Source organism: Lycium ferocissimum, chromosome 10, assembly GCF_029784015.1.
Source record: "Lycium ferocissimum isolate CSIRO_LF1 chromosome 10, AGI_CSIRO_Lferr_CH_V1, whole genome shotgun sequence".
Classification (NCBI taxonomy): Eukaryota; Viridiplantae; Streptophyta; class Magnoliopsida; order Solanales; family Solanaceae; genus Lycium; species Lycium ferocissimum.
The window spans coordinates 36,878,572-36,893,623 of NC_081351.1; the positions used below are offsets into that span (position 1 = coordinate 36,878,572).

A 15,052-nucleotide genomic window follows, 5' to 3' on the forward strand; every position below is an offset into this window, starting at 1 on the left:
ACAATTCGTAGTTACATTAGGCATTTTCACTGTATTTGATGTATTTTAGTGTATTTGAATACACTGTTCAATTGTATCCAACCTTATGATGTCGCATGTATTTGATTGTATTTGAACGTATTCGAATTGTCGCGAAGTTGAATGTATTCACTGTATTTGAATGTATCTCACATGTATTTGACTCATTTGTATTTGAGCTTCTTGTCTTGTACTTGCTGGTCATTTAAGCCAATTTAGAGACTGCTAATGCAGATAGAAGACTTCATGATACGTCAAGAAACATGGTAACAAATGATGATGATCTCCTTATTCCACCCTTTGAATCTTTGACTATCGATTCGAGCGTCTTCAAGATATCTTTAACAAAGGTATCAAATTTTCGTAAATTCATGTACCCAAATACATATGACAAAATACACTCAAATACACTCAGATACAAGGTAAAGAAGCTAGGAAAAATATTTAAGAAAAAAAATGTGGTTGGCTAGGTTTGAATCTGGGCGGGAAGGGGCAGAGCCCACACCCAATAACTACTCCAGTCGCGGCTGCTTGATGTATTTTGATATAGCTATAAATGATAATTTACAAAATCACTGTAGCTACTAAATATAAATAAATTAAAAGATAGTTCTTATCAATAATTACTTTTTATAGATAGCTATGCTAAGTAATTATTCAAAAAATGAAAGACCACTCCAAAACAGGGGCAATCGTGTGAATTGCCCGAGCAAAAACTTATTGCTATTGTAAGCGATATAATAGTGGGCTGTAACATCTCTTTCTTCACTTAATCCATGTCCTTTTAGTCTGGTCTTTGTTTCAATCTTAACTTAGTAGGGCCTGGATTTATTTTGAAGGGAAAAAGACATAAATGGCCATCCGAGTGAAACTATTGATACCTAATGGCCCAAAAATGTTAAAGGTCATTTTTGAGCTTTTTTAAAATAATTCTATTTTCTAGCCATTTTTCAACTAATTTCAGCATTTGTATATAAATTGTATCATTCTTGCATCAAAAGTGTATCATATGTATAGAAAATGTATCATACATATACAATAGTGATACATATTCTATACAACAATGATTATACTATATATGTAGAGAATGTTGCATAGAATATATATCAGTACTGTATATGTATAGAAAAATTGTATAATATGTGTATAATTAGTAAGTATACATTAATTATATATTTATTAATCAGGAATTATACGTTGATTATACATTTATTATACACAAATTATACAACAATGATATATTTTTTATATATATACTTTATGATACATATTCTATAAGATAATGATATAGTTTCTATACGTGTGATACATTTTTTCTATACATATATAGTAGTGATACACATTCTATACAATAATGATTATATTGTATATGTATAGAATATGTATCACTACTGTATATTTATTTTTTGAAGGCTCATAATTTTTTCATTGATCTTTAGTGGAGTCACCTCGCTGGGCGGCTAGTGCCTGGGATTAATTTGGGTCGAAGGGCCACGTCGCGGTATTAAGCCCCGATTGAAGCCTTTTTCAGCCTTTTTTTTGCTGGAGGCCTCTCAATGTCCTTTCCCTATTTTGAATCCTGAATAGCTGAAGACTACTTGGATCATGACTGCTATTCCTATTTAGAACAGTTTCGAAATATTTAAGATGGATAGGGTCCAATGTCATCTTAGTGAAAGACTTTTTTCATAACCAAAAATGCAATTTAAACACCTCCTCTGTTTCTTAATGCCCTTTATTTTATGGGGATTGAGCTTTAAGAAAAAAGGGGGTAGCGTTTAAGACTTATGGTCTTCAGTCCTTTTTTAAACTCTTACCCGGTCAACCTATGTAAGATAAGTTTAAATGTGGGGAGTAATTTTTTTTTCTAATCTAGTTTTGATATAAAAAAAAGTTATTTTCAAAATGTGAAAATTTTAAAACAAATAATAACACAAACAAATATACTTAGTTAAATATTAACATATTAATATTTTTAAAAAAATTAAAAAAAATATTAATATGGCTTGGGCACTTATCAACTCTTGAAGTGGCTTTTGGAGTTGAGTTAGACTTAAGATTCGTTTCTTTGACATAATTACTATTCATTACTAGGTAGAACAAATATGTACTAATAATTACTAAACAACATTCTGCTTTAAAATCAAATACAGTGGTCCAAGTACAATGATAATGCATTATTTGTTTAGTTGTTATAAGGCCGCCTTCTAGCTTGACTGGATTTAAAAAAAGTGGTCAATTATTTAATTTGGTTCTCACATTCTTGTGCTCAAAAAAATTGGCGATTCTCTTTGTCAAAAGTCAACCTATATAGCCCAGTCGTGCACAATTGAAACTCAATAAGGTGAAATACTAAAATTGATGGATACAAATTGGGCAATTGGCAGGAATGCCCCTCATTCGGGGTGGTCTTTAATTTTTGTCCCTCAAATTGTTGGTCTTTAATTCTTGCCCTTCACGTAGAAACCCTGAGATTCTGGGTTCGAACCCCGGCTCTGGTATAAAAATAAAAAATAATTTCGCAAGGCAAGGATTGGGGAAAGTTATGCCGGATTTGGCATAAGCGCCTTAAGGCATAAGTATAGTTGTGTTGGATTCGGCATAGGTTGTTTGCCTTATAAGATAAACTTTTAGTTATGCCTTAAGGCAACCTATGCCGCATAAGACAGACTTTTCTCAAAGCCTTGACTTGCGAAATTATTTTTATTTTTATGCCTGAGCGGGGATTCGAACCCAGAACCTCAGTATTTTCGGCCACCTTTTTAAGAGAAGGGAAAAACTTAAAGACCACCAATTTGAGGGGCAAAATTTTAATACTACCCCAAAAGAAGGACAATCCGCGCAAAAAAAGCATACAAATTTAGCATTTTTTTTGTGCGGATTCCCTTCAAAGGCATTGGTCTTTAATTTTTGTCATTCGCTTAAACAAGTGCCCGAAAATACCCTAAGGTTCCAGGTTCAAAACTCCCGCTCTGTAAAAATTTTAAAAAATTCACAAGGCAGAGTTTGTCTTATGCCTAACAGCAAAGTATACCTTAAGGTATAAGGTAGAGTTTCATGCAAACTCTGCCTTAAGAGTTGAGTTTGCAGGCAAATTCTACCTTGCTATTTTTTTTAAATTTTTGACTGAGCGGGGGTTCGAACCGGAAACCCAAGGATTTTTAGGCGATGGACAAAAATTAAAGACTAATAATTTGAGGGGCAAAAATGACCACCCCCGAATCGTGCAAATTGCTAAAAATTGGGCAATTCGCAGGAATGCCCTTATTTTGGGGTGATCTTTAATTTTTGCCCCTCAAAATGGTGGTCTTTAATTTTTACCCTTCGCCCAATACCATAAGGTTTGGGGTTCGAACCCCGGCTCAGTAAAAAAAAAAAATTCGCAAAACAAAGTTAGGCCTGCAGGCAGAATTTTGTCTGCTTCAGGCAGAGTTTCAATTTTGGCCAAAACTCTGCCTTAAGGTAGAAGTTTGCCTTCAAAAAATTTTGCCTTAACCTTCAAGCAAAATTCTACATTGTGAATCCAAACCCTGCCTTGTGAAATTCCTTCTTTTTTTTTTTCTTTACCGAGTTGGGGTTTGAACCCAGAACCTCCGGGTATTAGGCGAATGACAAAAATTAAAGACCACCAATTTGAGGGACAAAAATTAAAGACCACCCCAAAAAAGGCCAATCCGCGCAAAAAAATGACCCAAATTTAGAGGTGTCAAATAGAGCTGGCCCAGCCCAAAACTAACAGGTCATAGACTTAAATGGGCTTGGACGAGCTGACTTTTTACCAACAAGCTTTTAAAATGTCAACCAAATATTAAGCGGGCTTTTTACTACAGGTTCGTGCAAATGTCCCTAGTCTCCAGTCTTATCAAAATTTTCAATTCAAATGAAGGGATAAGGAATTCGGAAAGGTATCTATGATAATAAAACTACACAGGTTAGTTAGAATCTTGTCGATAATTTGACATTGCAAGGTAAAGGTACTAGTCTTCCTCCTATTGTAGTGAAAAATCAATTGCAATTTAAGGGTAGCATGACTCAAGTAATGAGCAATATTGAGTTATTTCCTACCAAACATATATTATTTGGTTTTGAGCAAGATGACGAGGAGAAGCAATTGCTCAAAACTATGAACTTATGGTAAGAGCAAAGCCGGTATTTATTCATCAAAGAAGAATAAAAAATACCTAGTGTCACTATTTGAGCACAATCTCTAAGTCTGTAGACACCTAATTGCTAGCATTCCTTTTTAAATTATCTTGTTTTTTAATATTTATTTTGTTTCACTGTATCATCTTATGTGAAAGAGGTATTAAACATATTTTGCTTAAGTTCAGGAAATCAAATAATTATATAGTCACATGTTATTTTAGAATTTCATGATATATATGTGTAAAAATAAAATTCTCTTATAACAAAGACACAAAATTAAATATAAATTCATAAAAGACTACAAAATCAATTGACCGATCCGTATTTTCTTAAACTTTGTGCTTAGTTAAACCATGATACATTAAAAGAATAACGGAAAGAGTAATATATTATTACATCCAAGGGATTTCTTCTCTAATGACATCGTTTCGCGAGTAATAAAATCTATCTTGTAGTCAAGTTTTGGTCGTAAAGAAAAGGGGTCAATTGGTTGAAAATTTGGGAGATTTTTGAATCTCGTAGTCTTAAATTAAAAATATGTATAACATACTAAAATACGATTTAAATCTTGTAGTCCTAAAGATGCAATGTGGGATATTGAAATTAACGAGTTACAACTTACAACTAAATATAGAATGTAACATTCATTTTGAAACAGACTAAAAAGGAAAATAACACATAAATTGAAATTGAGGGTGTATTTAGTTCTGTAATTTTATTCTTCACTCCACTCATTTCTTACCTTTTTTTTTTTTTTAAATTGCATTAACTAAAATTTGAGAAATTAACTATGATTAGATGGTTAATTGCACTTTATAGAAGACTTCCCCTTTAGTCAAATGAACCTAGCTTTGATAATTTGATCTGTTACCCCGTTGGAATCAATCATACTCAAGAGAAATTTATTTTGCAAGAACTAAGTTAAGAATTCCTAAATATATTGGTTAAGTGACCTAACAAGTCTCTTACACTTGCGACAGAGACTTGTTAAAAAGGGTGTGAAATCTACCCGGACACATATTTAAGTTATGAAATTCTTTTTGGACATGTTGAAGGAGGAAGAAAATGATTCACAAGTGAATTTGCATCGAGCTTGAATGATAGGACTATTTCTCATTTTTAATTATATTATCGGTAAAAGAAAGTGTGCTTACCAACTCCACTTTCTTTCTTACTATTATTTCACCGGTAAAAGAAAGTGTGCTTACTAATATACCTTTGCAATTATCATTATTAGTAGGCTGAGCTGTTACTATTTTGTCATCAATAAAGAAATAAAAAAGGGGTAATATGAGTAGTCGAGAATAGTCTGCAAGAGATATAGTAGCTCAGTTGGTTGACTACCTGAACTTTCATTTTGTTGGTGAGGGTTCGAATCCCCACATTGTAATCCCCTTCCCCTACCCCCTATGTAATAAAAACAATTTTTTAAAAAAAAAAAAAAAAAAAAATAGTCTGCAGAATCATGATATGCTAAAGAAAGAGCAATATAATTAACTAACCGCTTAAAATATAGTTTATGCATCCATCAGAAGGTCGGGAGAAAAAAGAAGTGAAACTTATATAAACAACTATTTTTTAATAGCTTCTAACAATTTATAGCTACTTTTTCTATATTTAAAAATCGTAGCTAGTTTTTGTTGTATTCGGTTGGATTTCGCGTTTTTGAAATACACGGAAATACAAAATCCGGCAGAGTTCGCGTTTTTGAAATACATGGAAATAGGGAGAAGTTGATTTTGGTAGCCGTTAGAGTAGAGAGAAGTGAGAGCGTTTATTTTAGAGAGAGAAATAAAGTGGACAGTGTATTTTAGGGATAGAGTAGTTAATGGACCGTGCATTAAGGAAATGAGGAAACACAGTAACTGAAATATAGTAGGGTAATTTTAGAATAATATAGCTGCGAAATTAAATATTAAATAAGATAGTTATTATTCATAATTAAGTCTTAAGGATAACTATGACAAGTAAATTTTCCAAAAAGAGAGGCATGTCCAAGCACAACTTTAATGCTGAATTACCAATTATTCATCTTAAGGGGCCCGTGAATATGGATAGATAGAATATGTCAGCTATGCACATCTCTAACAGGAAAATAGTATAACATTATTAACATATATAACTTTGATCCTCCATGAGTTATAATTTGCACATATATATGGAGATTTCGTTTTATGCTTACTATTTTGTATGGCTTAGTTATCTCACTTCTCAAGGCTACATGGCCTATGTATTATCATACCAAATGCATTTACCTTATATCTTTTTTTTCTTACTAAAGATAGACTTTCTATCTTTCAAAAAACACTAGAAAAAGCTTGTTGTGAGACCAGTCTCCTCAAATCATCTGTAACATTTTTTTTTAGGACGAATAAAATGCTCAGTTAGTATTAAAAAAAAAAATATGGTGTCCCGCTTGCACTCACATGAGTCATGACGGATGAGACCAATACCAAACATCAATAACTTTTTCTTTAAAATAATAATCTTAGGTATAACATTGCTGTAATTGAAACATAATTAAGCAACGGAGCTGATCATACTTCTGTATCCTCGCGGATTTCAACTTTGTCATTTTGCATGCGCATCATGATATATGTGTAACACGTCCAGGATTGAGAGGGGATTCAGCCAATATTTATTTAGATTAAAGAACAAACACTGCCTAAAGAAGATGAAAAACGATACAGATCCCCATTCCCTGAAAAAGTTTGATTTGTACCTAATGTTAATTTCCAACACCTCCTTAGAAGTCGTTTTCTAGAAAGAAAAAAAATTTAGGTGCTCGTGTATTTCAATTGATGGTTTGTAACTTTGTATATGCGTTGAATTCTTTACTTGATTTAGTTGTGTTAGAATGATAGAGTGATTGCGCAGTGATGTAAGTGTGTAGCTATGATAGGAGTTAGGTTGAAAGCTGAGTAGCTTAGCCAAATCAATGTATACCATAGAAGTAGTTGGGCTCAGTAATTAGTTGATTAATAAACAGTTGTCAGTGTGTATAAATAGGTGATAATTATTGGTAGTTAAGATGCATGATCATATGAAGAACTGAGTTCTCTCTCCCTCACTTTCATAGGGGCGGCTCAACATATTGAATTTGATGATCTAAAGTCAAAATGTATTAATTAATTTAATTTTTGTCCTTGGTTCGGGTTTTCTAAATACCAAACCAAATCAATAGCATCAGGTTTTTAAATCTATAAACCAAATCAAACCAACAAAAGTCGGGTTTTTCGACCATGGGTTTTCTCGGGATTTTCGGGTTGCTCGGGTTTTTCGAATTTTTTTGGGTAAAGTCTTCATACAAAACATATAACTTGTACTTCAAATATTTCTTTAATCCTAGTAAGATACGACTATCTAATTAAGATATTTTTTTTAAAAAATAACACAAAATGTGAGATGAGAGATGTCATTGTACTAAAATATTCAACAAAAAAGAGTAATGAAATTGCATAAAATAAAATGATCATAATCTAAAAGTACTAAGTCATGCTATAATAAATACGACTAATTTATAAGGCATATAGAAAATGATCGTAATCTAAAAGTACTAAGTCATGCTAGAATAAGTACGGCTAATAAGTATTAATTACTTGACTAAATATTAAAAAAAAAAAATTAAGTTATGTATTTTCACTGTATAAACTAATACAAAACTGAAGAATAGATATCCAACATTATTGTCATTCCTAGTGTTAAATTTTTTTTTTTTTGGTTAGTATTAGTATTGGTTTAATTTTTGTTTGATTTTATTTGAGTTACTAATATCTAAGCTATAAAACTTATTGGACCATTCAAAATTTAATTTCAAGCTTGAAATAATATGTTAAAAGACAAAAAACTATGAAAAGGTTTAAGAAATATTTATAAATTACATTTTAAATAAATATTTTTATTTATAAAATAATTTTATACATGTAATGTCGGGTTGGTTTGATTCGGTTTGACTTTTCTTAGTTAAAACCAAACCAAACCAAACCAATAGTGGTTTTCTTTTTAAAACTAAACCAAGTCAAACTAAATCATTAGTCAAGTTTTTTTCTTAGTTTGGTTGGCATTATCGGTTTGGTGCGGTTTATCGGTGACGAGACCAAAGTGCATAGGAAAATTCGCTCGTACTCTGTCAAATTCTAGTATAGTTTAAGATATCGTCCCACAGAGATTGGAACCACCTAGGCTACAGATGCGTATTGTCTTGGGTACTATTTGAGAGAATCAAATTGATGAAAGGAGAGGTTTTGAAATTATAAATTACTTAAAATAAAATAAACAACTTATTAGAAAATTTAAAAAGAAAAGAGTTGGGAGTCGTTGAATCCACTTGGTACAATTATAATAAAATCTCATTCTATTAAATTCCACAAAAGAATAGAAAAATTTATTTGACTTGATTTGTGTTATGAGGAATAAAGACCTCTTGCGATTAGCCCTTAAAATCACTAAACTTACTTGAGTCAGTCCATCCGCGAGAATTAGAACTGAAAGAAATAAGATAGAGACCCCTCAAATCATTAAACTTATTTGAGTCAATCCCTCCGTGAGAATTAGAACCCAAAGAAATAAGATAATAATTTTAAACCAACAAAATTATTTGAATTAATCCCTCCGTGAGAATCAGGACTAAAAGAAATAATATTGAGATTTTTGAATCGATAAACTAGCTTGAATTAATCCCTCCGTGAGAATTAGGATTAAAAGAAGCAAGATCAAAGATTTGAATATCAAGACATGAAAAAATTAAAGTAAAGATAATATTATAACATCATACCAAGCTTCTTCAACTATCCCAATAAAAAAAAAAACTACTCCATTGAGGAGTACGTAAGAAAGAAATAAAAAATAAAATACTACTCCTACAAATATAAAATAAAAAGAAGAGAAATAGAGCAAAGACTATTTCTTATGTCTTTCTCAAGATTGGATTCTATTCTCTCCTTTGTAAGCAAAGTGATGCTTCAATTTATAGGAGAATGTAGTGTCTCCCCCTACGAATGCATTCTTTAAAGTAGTGCTCACATCCGTGACCTTACTTGATGGGTGAGAGTATGACAACGATAGTCATACCCGTGAATTTTACAACTCTTTTCTTGATGCCACAGTTGACGGGTGTGAGTATGAAGCAGCAACACCCGTGAATTTCAACACTTGACGGCTGTGAGCATGAAGCGGTGACACCTGTGGATTTCAACACTTGACGGGTGTGAGTATGAAGAGGTGACACCCGTGGATTTCAACACTTGATGACTGTGAGTATGAAGCGGTGACACCGGTGAATTTCAACACTTGACGGCTGTGAGTATGAAGCGGTGACACCCGTGGATTTCACAACTTCTCCCAATGTTGACTTTTGTAATTCCCACATGTAAAACTCCACGGTTATGACTTATGAATTCGTGGTTGCACCTATTGAATTCTTTGCTTACTTTTTTGACAATTCGTTTCTCTCTATTCTTCTGCAGTACTCTTCTTCCTGTAAAATTCTGTCAGAAAATATGAGAGAATAAGATATAATTATTCATGTTTTATTTTAAAACTTATTTTTTTATGTGTAAAATTATATGAATAATTTACACCCATTAATCGGTTTCCTTTGTACCCCTAGCTGAGCCTATTATCCACCAAATTTTGAACCTTGCGACACTTACCTCAAGAGATTTCTTAGTTAAAATGATGAGACACACAAAAAAAAAAAAAAAAACTTACTTTTTGATGCATGCATGAATTAATTACACATGACAAAACCAAATAGCGAATTTAGAAATTTGAGTTGAATTAGAAAATGAAACCGTCATAAACATTAACAAAAATAATATACATAGAAGATGAAAAGGTAGAATTGATGAGAAGGTAAATATATCACTTAATTTAATGAGAGAGGATTTTTTGTTATGTACCGATCACTCAAATATATACAATTTTTAACAAATACTGAAAATGTTATTGAAGTCTTTTATTAATAATTGCATAAATTTTGTCTTATATGGAGCATAATAATACTGTGCTACATATTTTTGGATATTTTACTCAATTTCTCTTGTACTATTTAAAAAGGCGGAATAAAATGAAATTCCGTCAATAGGTATATATGTAAGAAAACCTTTGGGACCCTTAACATTTCACTTGCCTTACCTTAGAGCCGTCCTACATCTTCTTCGTCATCACAATTCAACCATAGATTCATCGCAATTTAACAAATTGATGTTTTCTTTTAATAATATATTAGTCTTGTTAATAACCATCAGTGTGGGAAAAAAATACCGTTAGTGTTACGTTGTTATTTAATAGCCCCATTCCTCGCTCGAGGTCACAGGAACACATCGGGTTGGGGTCAGCCTAAACTGGCCTCCAATGATGGTGAAATTATATTTTAAAAAAATGTACCAATTACCAATCAATTTTAAAAGCGAGAATTTTTTGTCAACTCTAACGTGACCTTGAATCTTGATAGATGCATATGATCAGATTTACCATTGGATCTATACGTTATGGGGAAAATAGCTACAGTGCACTTTAACATTTGACCGGATTATTTATAACACACTCAACCTTTACGTGAGCCTATTACCCCCCTTAACTATTTTTAACTGGTATTATTAAGCTCCCAAGTGCTGAATTGGCAAAGCCTTGAGAGAGTGAGGAGCACTAGAAATGTTTTAAAAAAATCCTACAGCCATTATTAGTTTTTTTCTTTTCTTTTTCTTTTCATTCTCTCTCTATTCTTTTTTCCTCTTATTTCAATCATCTTCTGCAATGGCCATTTTCAATCATCTTCTCCAATTTCATAAAAACTCACTGAAAAGTATATCTCTATGTTCTTCTAATATAATTTTTTTTCCTACATCCATTTAAATTGCTTTACTTTATCAGAACAATCCTAAAACCTAGAATTTTTTTTCCAAATTTCCTTGCATTTGTGAAGAAAAAAAGGAAACAGAGCCCACCGGAGAAATTTTCTTAGATGGGACAAATTTTGGCTCAATTTGAACCTAAATTGCTACTCGTGAATTCAAATAATGAATCAGGTATATCAAAAGGAAGAATGGAAAGAGCAGTGAAGGAGGCAATTATGAGAAAATGGAAGAAAATGAAAAATAAAATAAAATATAATTACCCAAAATGGGGAAAAGGAAAAGAATATAAATTTAAAAAAATTATAAAATGTACACGTGTCGGCGCGCGCACAACACGTTCAGCCATAAATCTGGCTGTCCAGTTTTAAGGTGGAGTTTATTTCAGTTAAATATAGCTAGGGGGGTAATAGCAGCGCCCCTCTCCCCGTAAAGGTTGAGTATGTTTTAAATAATCCGGCCAAACGTTTGAGTACATTGTAGCTATTTTGCCATACTTTATACATATTCATGAATTCAATTTTAATTTGCGTGCATGTGCTGCACTATGGGAAGACTAGATTTTTAATGATCTTAGAATCTTATAAGTATATTTTTAATTTGTAAAATTAATTTGAATAATCTTAACCCAACGGATCCTTAAAAACATCGTAACTCCGTTTCACAACGTGAAGATAACAGTATGTATATGCATATTTTATACCTTTGGGATGTTCCTTAATTTTCTTTAAATCAAAATTTACCAGATCAGAGATCTATTTGCAGCATTTGTCTCATAAGATGCCAAAACCCAATTAATCACAAGACGGAAGCCTAGTCAAATCTTCACTAAAACCGCATAATTACTCCGAAAAGTACATATTCCTTAAACGAAATATGCTCAGGTACATCGATACCCTTTACAATATATATAAACGAAAATTAAATATGCTCAGGTACATCGATACTTCCTATAGTTAGAAACCTTTACAATATATATAGAGCATTTTCTTGGAAATATATTTCAAAAACTCTTTCTTTCTTGTGAAAATTATAATATAATAAATCATCAGGAATGACATAAAATAATTGTTGAATCTTACTTTAAAGCGACTTTGCTGGCTCCAAGGTCTGCGTTTTATTATTTTAAACGCCAAATGAAAAATAATCCAATCAAATAAATAAAGGCAGCAAGTTCAAGCCGGCCAGCCTGGGGAAAAGGAGAATCAAGTAGAGTAGTAGTTTTGTGCACAAATTGTTTAACAACCATATTCCTATCATAGTTAGGCGTTGATAGAAGTCGACAAAGACCTTAAATAAAAAACTAGTTACGCCAATGATATATATAACTTAAATCCGATTACTATTTTTTCCCGGGGAATACAATACGACTTTAGTATCAATCTTGGTAAATTAGTCCAAGTGTGGAATTTCTCCAATCGAAAATCTCTATATGCTCTAAGTGGGTGACATAGTGACAAACAAATGAAAGTTTGAGAAGAGTAGTCATAGAGGAAAAATGAAAAACAACTCTATCGTCCAGGTGTCATATTTATCCTTTCTTCTTTTAAAAAAAAAAATTAATTAAAAGTTGGCTGTCCGGTGATGGAATTCAACTTTGACTGATCTCCCATTTCCAGTTTTCTTGCTTGACTTTTAATCTTAACATTCAATTCTTACAAGTTGCATCTCACTTTTGATATTCTCTATATATAAATACCTGCACCTTCTTCTACTAGCCAAAATCAGACCAATCTTTTCCCTTATTACTCTTTCAGATAAACCTAAAGCTCAGTTAGAAATGGGTTCCACTAGAACTCATGAACTTGACAAGCCTCATGCAGTTTGCATACCATATCCTTGCCAAGGTCATATCAACCCAATGTTAAAGTTAGCCAAAATCCTCAATCACAAAGGCTTTCACATCACTTTTGTCAACACTGAATACAACCATAGGCGTCTCCTTAAGTCTCGCGGCCCTGATTCCCTCAAAGGGTTTCCATCTTTTCGATTTGAGACCATTCCTGATGGCCTCCCACCATGTGATGCCGATGCAACTCAAGATATTCCAGCTCTATGTGAATCCACTACCAATACTTGTTTAGGTCCTTTCAAAGAGTTACTTGCAAAGCTCAAAAATACTAACGTGCCACCTGTCTCATGCATCATTTCCGATGGTTGTATGAGCTTCACTCTTGATGCTGCTCAAGATTTGGGCATCCCTGAAGTTCTCTTTTGGACACCAAGTGCTTGTGGTGTATTAGGTTACGTGCATTACCGCGACCTTGCTGTAAAAGGATACTTTCCACTTAAAGGTATAGTCTTGTTTTATTTGTCCTGTTTTAAAATTGCAATTTAAATGTATTTGTGTTTTAACTTTTGTTCGTTTATGTTTTTGGGGGAAACTGCAGATGCAAGTGACATGACCAATGGGTATTTGGAAACGGCGTTGGATTGGATACCAGGCATGAAAGGTATACGTTTGAGGGATTTACCAAGTTTCTTGAGAAGTACAAATCCAGATGAATTTATGTTCAAGTTCCTTGTCCAAGAAACAGATAGAAGCAAATCTGCTTCTGCAATTGTTATCAATACATTTGATCCATTAGAGAAGGAAGTTCTTGAATCACTTCAGACACATCTTCCTCCTATCTATGCGATTGGGCCCTTGCATTTTCTTGTAAAACATATTGAGGACAAGAATTTGGAGTGCTTGGGATCTAATCTTTGGAAAGAAGATCCAAAGTGTCTTGAATGGCTTGATTCCAAGAAACCAAACTCTATAGTTTATGTCAATTTTGGGAGCATCACTGTCATGACCGCAAACCAACTAATCGAATTTGCTTGGGGACTTGCCAATAGCCAGATGGAATTTTTGTGGATCATAAGGCCTGATATTGTATCAGGGGAACAAGCAATTCTTCCATCCAAATTTGTGGAAGAAACTAAAGAAAGAGGGATGTTAACAAGTTGGTGCCCGCAAGAACAAGTCCTTAGCCATCCTGCTATTAGAGGGTTCTTGACTCACAGTGGATGGAATTCAACCCTTGAAAGTATTGGTAGTGGGGTGCCAATGATCTGCTGGCCGTTTTTCGCGGAACAACAGACTAACTGTTGGTTCAAAGGAACCCAATGGGGAATTGGAATGGAAATTGACAATAATGTGAAAAGGGATGAAATTGAAAGTCTTGTGAGAGAGTTGATGGTCGGACAGAAAGGCAAAGAGATGAAGAAAAAGGCAATGGAGTGGAAGAAATTGGCTGAAGAAGCTGCTTCAAAACCAACAGGATCATCTTACGTGAACATAGACAAATTGATCAACGAAATTCTCCTCAAACACTAGATGGTTAATTTTCATATTTTAATTTCCTGCTTTGAGCACTTGTTTCCCACTTTTGTTGTATTGCAACTTGGTATAATATGATTAATGATAAAAGAAAAATATATCTTGCTAATAAAGAGCTAATAACTGCCCTATAATTTTCTTCATGAGACCACGAAGCTTGCGCGAAACCAATTTATGTACTTAAGCTCTTAACAGCTACTTGTTCTGCTTTTGAATTATCATCCCTGTATCCTTTTCTAAGATTTTTCATGATCAAACAATAAAGATAGCTTTCATGTGTTGGAAATTTTACGGAAAATACTTGATCACGAACCTTGTCGGAAAATACTTGATCACGAATCTTTGTGAAATTCTTGAAAGCTTGAGGTATGTCAATTAAGACACTATCCTTCATGAGATATTTCACCCGATATGGGTGTATCCTCCAGGATTAATGGCTCTTCTCTAGTATAAAGCGGGCAGGAAATTTAATCTAACAGCATTTATATTAAAAAAACTCAGCACATGAAAATATGACAGGAGAATTTTTTGTATATTTTCATCCATTCACCAAAGAGCAACAAGTATTTATAAGTGAAAGAAGTCACTGCCATAATAGAATATCATGGCAACACCGGTTAATAAAAGAATTTATCAATAAAGAGGTATGGCAATAATGGGTGCAATCAAGGCTATTAAGACTCATACGTTTTGCCCACATTGAAGGTAA

General features: G+C 33.0%; 1 protein-coding gene across 1 annotated transcript; it reads left to right on the plus strand.

The window, feature by feature from the left end:
- The first annotated feature begins 12,421 nt into the window (after positions 1-12,421).
- LOC132033714 (7-deoxyloganetin glucosyltransferase-like) lies at positions 12,422-14,458 on the plus strand. Its single transcript, XM_059423762.1, has 2 exons — positions 12,422-13,312; positions 13,409-14,458. The coding sequence occupies exons 1-2, from the start codon at positions 12,799-12,801 to the stop codon at positions 14,338-14,340; spliced, it is 1,446 nt and encodes a 481-aa protein (XP_059279745.1). The 5' UTR covers positions 12,422-12,798; the 3' UTR covers positions 14,341-14,458.
- The last annotated feature ends 594 nt before the right edge of the window (positions 14,459-15,052 follow it).

Excerpts from the sequence above, each read along its gene's own strand:
- LOC132033714 (XM_059423762.1), top strand. The coding sequence starts at position 12,799 with ATGGGTTCCACTAGAACTCATGAACTTGACAAGCCTCATGCAGTTTGC. Across the intron at positions 13,313-13,408 it reads AGGATACTTTCCACTTAAAG|ATGCAAGTGACATGACCAAT; the intron begins GTATAGTCTTGT and ends GGGAAACTGCAG.